General features: G+C 46.2%; 1 protein-coding gene across 5 annotated transcripts in view; it reads left to right on the top strand.

Annotated features, from left to right (window-relative positions):
• The first annotated feature begins 4,544 nt into the window (after positions 1-4,544).
• Positions 4,545-8,427, top strand: part of PPP3CA (protein phosphatase 3 catalytic subunit alpha) — a 222,408-nt gene continuing 218,525 nt past the window's right edge. For 2 of the 5 annotated variants that reach the window (XM_087724153.1, XM_087724152.1), the window contains exon 1: positions 4,545-5,312. In XM_087724153.1, the coding sequence (XP_087580279.1) occupies positions 5,255-5,312 (58 nt within the window). In that variant the 5' untranslated portion in view covers positions 4,545-5,254. The remainder of the gene's footprint in view (positions 5,313-8,427) is intronic. The other 3 variants (XM_087724155.1, XM_087724154.1, XM_087724156.1) reach the window with 3 other exon arrangements.

The raw sequence follows: 8,427 nt of genomic DNA, 5'->3' as shown, positions 1-8,427 counted from the left end.
CCGTTTCTTTTTCCACAGTTGCTCAACTTCAATTTGCAAGTCCCAGTACTTTGTAATTTTTTCTTGTTGTTTATCTTCAATTCGTGCATGTCCAGGTATCGCAACATCAATGAACCATACTTTTTTCTTTTCAACTATTGTTATGTCAGGTGTGTTGTGGGCCAAGTGCCTGTCAGTCTGAATTCTGAAGTCCCACAAGATCTTGACTTTCTCATTCTCTAAAACCTTCTGAACCTGATGTTCCCAGTGGTTTTTGCTGTACTCAAATCCAAACTTTTGGCACAATTTCCAGTGAATGACAGTCATAGCATTGTAGGTAGTCAGTTTGTGAAATTTTGCTGCACCCACTGATCAAGTGGTTGACTGTCTCATCTTTCTCATTACAGAGGCGACATTTGCTGTTGGTGGTAACATGTTGAATTTTTGCCTTCATGCAGTTTGTGGCTAAGGCTTGTTCTTGAGCTGCCAAAATAAAGCTTCTGTTTCTTTTTTCAGAGCTCCTGATCTTAACCAGTTCCAAATTAGCTTTTGGTCAGCTTTGCCTTCAATACTTTTCAAGTATTGGCTAAGCATAGCTTTGTTTTTCCAATTTTCAGCTCGCTTCTCAATTACTTCTTTCTTATATTCAGCTTTTGACTTAGTTGTCTTTAAAAGGCCTCTTTTATTTATTTCCTTAATCATTGGTTCTTCACTTTTCTGGATGTAATCATTCAAGCTGTGTTTTTCTTCTTCCACAGTCTGTTTTACTTGTAGGTGTCCTCGACCACCCTCTGGTCTTGGTAGATATAATCAGTCAACATCACTTTTAGGGTGCAAAGCACGATTCATTGTCATAAGCTTCCTTGTTTTTCTGTCCAAATTCTCCAACTCCATCTGGGTCGTCAATTATTCCTGCAGAGTATCGAATCACAGGTATAGCCCAGGTATTGTTGGCTTTTATGATGTTTCCTCCATTCAATTTGGACTTTAATATCTTGCAAATTCATCAAATGTATTTGGCTGAAGTTAATTCCTTGACTTTATTATGCATTAAGTGAGAGGCCTCTAAAATCCCCAAGTACTAGTAGCCTTCTTCTGATTTTACTGCCTTTATCATTTCTTCATTCTCAAGTTCTATTCCATCATCTTCTATGATCTTTTCTGCTTTGGTTGCCATTGTTGCACATTTGTCAATTCCAAACTGCATACCAATGTCTTGGCTAAATTCTTTTGTGCTTTCAATTAATAAATTCAGTTCAGCTTTTGTTTTATCAAACAACTTCAAATCATCCATGTACACCAAGTGTGAAATTTTCAGTCCTTTCTTTGCAAATTTGATTTGCAATGATACCAGTAAGCAGCTTGTATGTTGTTGGCAAACAGGTGATTGGCCTATAGTTTCCAGGATCCTTTCCTTTTTCTTTATTTTTTTGGATCAAAAATGTCCTTCCAGTTGTCATCCATTCATCATTTTCAGGTGTTTTTAAGATCTGGTTCATTTGGGCTGCCAATCTTTTGTGCACACTTACCAAAAGCCATGTAACTCATCTGGTCCTGGTGCACTCCAGTTCTTCACTTTCTTGACTGTCTTTGCACCATTTCTTTTGTTATTTTCACATCTTCCATTTTATGCACTTTAATAGAATCCTCAATCTGTTTGATCCATTTTGCATTTCTGTTGTGCTTCTGGTTGTTCTCCCACAAATTCTTCCAGAATTTCAGAGCTTTCTCTTTATCAGGCTTTTCATTTATTGTTACTCCATCTCCACTTTCTAAGCTCTTACAAAACTGGTGCTGATTTGCTCTGAACTGTGAGTTTTCCTTGAATTGAGTTACTCGGTTTTCATTTCACAGCCTTTGGGGCTGGTTGGTAGCTCAACAGCTCGAGTCCTAACCAAGGACCTAGGAACTATTAAGGTAACGTCAGAGGATATAAGCTGTTCCAAGTAAGGTGGTTTTTTGTAGAATCAGAATGTTCAAGTCTGATAAATTTAAAATTTCCAAATAGCGAGGTAGCCCTTTAGGGCTCCAATTACAATCTGCACAACACACAATTTCTTTTTCCACAGTCACTCAACTTCTATTTGCAAGTCCCGGTACTTTTGTGATTTTTTCTTGCTGTTTATCTTCAATTCATGCATCTCCAGGTATTGCCATGTCAATGAACTATACTTTTCTCTTTTCAACTATTGTTATATCAAGTGTGTTGTTGTTGTTGTTATTATTTACTTTATCCATTAAACATGAAACTCAGCCAACTGAACATTCAAAATGCATTACAAATAACAGTGACTGGTGCTAATGGTTGATAGAGTTTTCTGCCAGTGTCAACCAAATACCTTCTTAAAATATACGATGTTCCGAGTAGTGCAGTTTTTTGCAGTTCTGCCTGTGTTATTGCAGGAAGCTGCAATTTGTTGATCTATCTTGTAAAATTCTTGGACATGGTGCCAAGTGCCCCAATGACAATGGGTATCACTGTTACATGCTTCATCCATAGCCGTGTAGTTTCAATGGCCAGGTTGCAATATTTCATTATTTTTTCTAGTTCTTTTTCTTCAACTCTGGCATCTCCAGGAACAGCGATATCAATAAACTGTACACCGGCCCTCTACAACAGTGATTATCTGGCATGTTGTGCTCCAAATGACAATCCGTTTGTATTCGAAAGTCCCACAAGATCTTCACCTTCTCATTTTTGATAACTTTCTCCACTTTATGTTCCCATGACTTTCTGGATACAGGTAAATCATATTTTTTACTACTACTACTACTACTACTACTTCCTTTGGGTTATTGTTGATTCCTAGCAAGTGCCTGGGCAAGTCCCTGCAGTTTTCTTGGCAAGGGTTTTCAGAAGCGGCTTGCCATTAACTCCTTCCTGCAATAACTGGCTCAAGGTCACCCAACCTTAGATTTTCTGCCTAAAACAGGACTAGGAATTCAAGTCTCTAGCCTGATGTCACTAAGTAAACAGGGTCTCCTTTACCAACGTTGCTTGCCCCTTTATTTTGATACCATCTTAGAAGCACTTTCATCAGGGCTTGATCAGCCGTTACCTGGGGACTGGCAATGGCTAGAACAGGGGAACTAAAAAGGCAGAGAGAGAAAACACATTTCACTTTGTCAGACTTAGCTTTCTGCTGAGTCAAGAGTGGAGAAATCGCATTTCCCAAAACCGGCAGTAGGGAGAAGCGGCTTCGGGGATGAGGGCCACGTTCAGTATGTGCTTCGCGTGTGGTAAACTTTGCGCTTTCCCCAAAGCAGCGGTTCTAAAATAAACTGGCTGGAACATAGACGCTCGGATTCGAAAGGAGTCTCCTTCGAAATCCACACCGCCGTGCGTGCGCACCGAGTCTAAAATTCCAGATTAAAAGACATCGTTGGCGTCACCGCGAGCACGTGGTCTTTGACGCTTGCACGAAGGGGAAGCTCTCCTGACAGAGCACCCATCGATCAAGCTTTGCAATTATTATTACAGAAGAGCCGGGGGAGGAGAAAGAAGAAAGGGTGGAGGGAGGAGGAGAAAAGAAAGAAAGAAAGAAAGAGAGAGAGAGAGAGAGAATCAACAACAGCTTGCTCTTTCATCCTTCCAGAGCTAAAGCGCCTTTTCCAGAAAAGCAAAGCAAAGGCGGCGCTGGGCGAGACCAAAGCAAGAGGCGACCGGGGGCGAGATGCAGGAAGTCCTCCAGCCCCCGAGGGAAACCTGCCAAATGCTGTCCCTCCAGCCTCCTTCTTTGCCTTCGCTCAGGTTGGCCGCAACACCGCGTGGAGAGACGTGTCTGGAACGGCTACAAAGGACACGCAGGCGCAATTCTCACCCCGGTGCTTCCTCTCCTCTCCTCCCTCCCTCCCTCAGTCTTTCTCAAGCAAAAGCGGTGAAGTGACTGACAGGTGACTCGAGACCGCCCCCCTCGCTAATGATACGCACATTCTATACAGTACTGTACAGCTTTCGCTCAGCGACTGCAGCGGCCTTGGAGCTAGCCTGGGGGTGGGGGGGATATTGAGGCGCCAAGGGATGTTTCTCAGCAAAGACCCGGCCGCCTCTCGCTTCTGCAAAGAGGCGCCTCTCTCGGGAGCCGCAACAACTGCGAGCTGCCGCCTGCAGCAAGCCTCTTTGCGTTTTTGTGCCCCCCCCTTCTTCCCCTTCGCCGGAGGCGTAGCGCAAAAAGGGCGCCTCGCTCTCTCTCGGCTGCCGCTCAACCAAACCATCCATGAAGGATGCCACCCCCCTCCCCGCCTTCCGCTGGTACCAGCCGCCCTCCCACCTCCCTTGCCATTGGTGAGGCGGTCAGGTCTCGCTTCTCCCGCCGGCAGGAGCCCTCCCCTCCCTTTCCCTTCCCCTCCTCGCCGCGCCCGTTCCGAAAGGTGGACGGAGCGGCGCTGCTACGCCTGGTGGCAAGCGAACACCTGGGAAGAAGGGCAGAGGCGCTCGAAGGGGCGGGCTTTTATTTTTGACAGTGATTGGCAGGTCGGGCTCCGGCCAATCGTGGCGGAGCTGGCGCTTTTGGCAAGGCGGGCGGGCGGCGCGGGAGGGAAGCTGAGGCAAGCGAGGGTAGGGTGCGCCTTGGACTGAGCGGCGCTCTAGTGGCTGGGGTTGCGTGAGTGAAAGGAGAGACCCTGCGAAAGGGGTGGCGGCAGCGAACGAGGGAGACGACGCCGAAGAGGAGGAGGCGGCGGCGGCAGCGAAAGAGGAGGAGGGCAGGGCGCAGCCCGGAGCTTGTACAGTGGCGGCAGCGGCAGTTCGTCTCCTCTATGCCGTTGTTGGACTGATGCATTTTCCCTTCCCGTTCGCGCAGCCTGCTTAATAACCTTCCGATCTTCGCTCTGCCAGCTCTCGCCTTCCCTTGATTGCAATTACTCTCCTCGGCCCACATTTCTAATAAGAGAGAAAGAGAGAGAGAGCGAGAGGGAGAGAGAGGGAGGCGTGATTGACATCTCGAGGGGGCAAAGGGAGAGCAAAAGAGAGAGAGAGAGAAAAAATCCGGAGGAGGAGGAGCGGTGGTGGTGGCGGCGGTAGCGAAAAGCAGGAGAAAGCCGAAGCCAAGGAGAGAAGGCAAGATTGGACGCGGCCAAGCGAGAGCAGCGGCGGGCAAGGCGTGAAAGTTGAACCGGTGCTGAAGTCGGGGGCGAGAACGTCGATTGCTTGGCCGTTGTTTGGCTGCTGCAGCCGCCGCCGCCGCCGCCTTCACGAAGCTTTGTGTCTGGCGAGGGAGAAGAGAAGCGAGCCTCCGCCACCTTCCTCTTCTCCTCTCTCTCAGGTTGCCTGGAAATGTCTGAACACAAGGCGCTAGATCCGAAGATATCCACGACGGACAGGGTGGTGAAAGGTAAGAGGTGAGCTCGGCGCCCGCGGACGCCCAGCCGGCCTTGGGGAAAGGAACCGCGAGGGGTGGGGGAGGGAGGGCCAGATCCGTCTTTGGCCGCCTGCTAGACGGGCAGACTCGTTCCCCGATCTCCCTTTCCTCCTTTGCGCTATAACTGGGGGGGGGAGGGGGAAGCGGCGGGGGAGGAAGTGTGTGTGTGTATGTGTGTGTGTGTGTGTGTAAGAGGCTGGCATAGCCCGGGCGGTGTGTTTATTTACTGTGGCTGCGGTTGCAAAATGAGTAAGGCGTATGGAGGCGGGGGGGGGGGAAGAGAGCGAGGGAGAAAAGAAAGGAGGAGGTCTGTTCGAAATAGGAAGTGGGTGACTGGTTAGGACTCTGTCGTGGGGGAAGGAGGAGGAGGAAGAAGGGGGGGAATGACCAATAGATGGGGCGCGCTACACTACCAACGTAGGCGGAGAACGGCTTTAGGTGCAGAGGGAACACCTCAGGGACGGGCTCGATCGGCAAGAGTTCGCGGGGGGGGGGGTGCTGCTTCTGGAACGCCCCCCCTTTTTTTCTGGGGTTGTGGTCTGCCTACGGCTTGAAACGCGCGCACACAATCACCCACAACCTATGCTTTTCTCGCGTTGCAGCAATTTCCCAGCCTCGGCATGGTTGCGCTGGATGAGGCAGGCGGGGGTGGGGTGCGGGGGGGGGAAGGAAAACCCTCCGTTGCTTTCTTTGCGCCTGGAAGATCCGGAGGAGGAGGAGGAGGAGGAGGAGGGAATTCGCACCAAAACTCCCTCCCTATTCATCGCCCCCTCCCAGTTCCTCGGGGCATTTCCATCTTCTCCCCGCCCACTTTTGGGGTGGGTCGCTCTCTTGAACGCCGAGCACTTCCAGAAGTCTATTTAGGTGCGCTGCCTGTGCAAATAGGCCTCTGTGTGTTTGTGTGTGTGCTGTGTGTGTGTTATGCAGCTAGGATTTGACAGCCGGATCTCTTCTCCCAACCTATCTGCTTCTCCCCCATTACTTCCCTACTATTAACGGGTTGCTTGATGTGTATGACAAGCTGGAGGTAGTGACTGAAAGGTCATGGAGGGAAGGTGCTGGGAGTGGGAGGAAGAAGGGAACACGAGGGAGGGGAGCTACTTCCCCTCTGATCCCTGCCCTTTTTGGCCCATTGTGTGATTTGCAGAGGTGCGGGAATTCACCTGTGCAAATGCAACTCCCTTCCTTTCCTCCTTCCTTCCTTTTTAGCCTCTCCCCCCACCCCAACCAGGAAATGCTGATATGGTAACAGGCAAGCTTATGCTGCAGTAGCAACAAAAGAAATCATAGAGTGGTACCATTTTTATCACTAGCTAGATCCAACCTGTTCTGGATGAAAAAAATATATATGCATTTTTCATCCACGAATCTCCCACTGCTGCAGTTTAGGAGATTAACGGAAATGTTCTGGTCCAAAGAAACAGAATAGAAAGTAATCCCACATATATATTTTTTGCATTCTTCTTTTCTGTACCCTAAATACACACACAGCTCCCAGAATTGATTGGGTGGACCTTTAAATTCTCTAAGGCCCCTACTTCCCAACTTTAGCTTATTTCAGTAGGGTAGCATGGGAGACTACCAAAAGATTCTGGGCAGTAATCTACCATACTTTGTTAGACTAGGAAATCAAAACAGAAGGAACGAAGGCGGGCTGGGAATGAACACTAGAAGTAGGTAATGGTAAACTATGTTCATGTTGTCAGAAAATTTAAATGGTTGTGTCCATGCAGTCATCAGGAGTTTAACTTAACCCAAGGGACATTTTATCTTCAGTATACCTAGGATTCTAGCCTTGTTATCTGATTTTAAATTTATTTTTTTCCCCAAATGAGAACTTAGGAATTGTAGCAATAAATATCAACATTTCTTGTTTTTGGTTAGGTAGGGAATACGCCTGTGTGGTGAAAACAGTTAAACATGTCAAAGGGATATGCATATGACTGGACTGTGTTAGCTGAGATCTCATTTAAACAAAATGTGACTTGTTTCGCTTAGTATAGCTTCCCAATGTGAACATCTTCCAGATATGAACTCTAGTTCAGCATTCTTCAATAACCATGACTGAGAAAAGTTTTAACATCTGAATGAATGGTGAGCAGGGTGAAGAAGAAAGGCTTGGTTTCTTGAATTAATCCATCTTGTAAACACTCGTTTGTAATATAATGTTAGACAAACCCATTGTGATCTGTTTAGCATGCTGTGGCTTACTGTGCAACAATTGAAGTTCTTTTAGAATGTATTTTCTCCCATTTTCCTCAAAAGGGTTGGAATCAATGGAATTGGCAAGCCTCAAAAATAATAATGGCTAGCTAGAAGGCATCTCTCTGAGCTGGTGTGAATATTGATATAATATTATTGGTTCCCCTGCATCTTAATTCTAATATATGATTATGCCAGCATTCCAAAGAAAAATAATTTGTCCTTTAAAGCTCTAATTTTTTTTAATCAAAGCCTTCTTATTTAGGGGAAACCAAGTTCCCTTAAGCTCAGCAGAGTGGGCTCAATAAGCATTCATGAGATAGTATCAGAAGCTGTATTTAAACTGAGTAAATCCATTGAGCTAAATCCGCCTGCTTTCTGATCTTTAATATCAACTAAGACTTCCATTTTCAAAGGTCTGAATCAGAGCATTGTATGAACGTTACATCCTTTCATCTTATCAAAATCTAGAAACCCTGGGGTTTGAAAATGAAGAGCTATCTTAAGTGTTGCGGAAGATTCCCTGCAGATTTAGAAGGAAATTTGATAGGCATTCTCTGGCAGATTTTTTTTAAATTGCATTGATTAGCTATGCCAAAATGTGCTGTGTTTGTGGACATCACTTTCTGTTCACTAAAGCAGCAACATTGAAATACTAAGGAGAAATTCTAATATACATCTATCTGGGGGCAAAAAACCCACTGTTAATTCACTAAGGCATTCTTAGTGTAGGATTTGATTCCAAGTGAGATAATTAACTTGCCGGAATTTTCACGTTTATTATTCAATTCAATTCAATTCTCATTTAGACCAAATGAACCTGTCATTTAAAAGGCGATTTTGATATATCGTTTCTCAGTGTATAAAGCCTGTTTAAAAGGTAACT

Source organism: Thamnophis sirtalis, unplaced genomic scaffold (genome assembly GCF_051295495.1).
Source record: "Thamnophis sirtalis isolate CommonGarterSnake01/CBP01778 unplaced genomic scaffold, rThaSir2_p1.2 scaffold_10, whole genome shotgun sequence".
In the NCBI taxonomy this organism is placed as follows: domain Eukaryota; kingdom Metazoa; phylum Chordata; class Lepidosauria; order Squamata; family Natricidae; genus Thamnophis; species Thamnophis sirtalis.
Note: the sequence above shows the minus strand (reverse complement) of the source record. Positions and strands in the feature narration are given on the sequence as shown.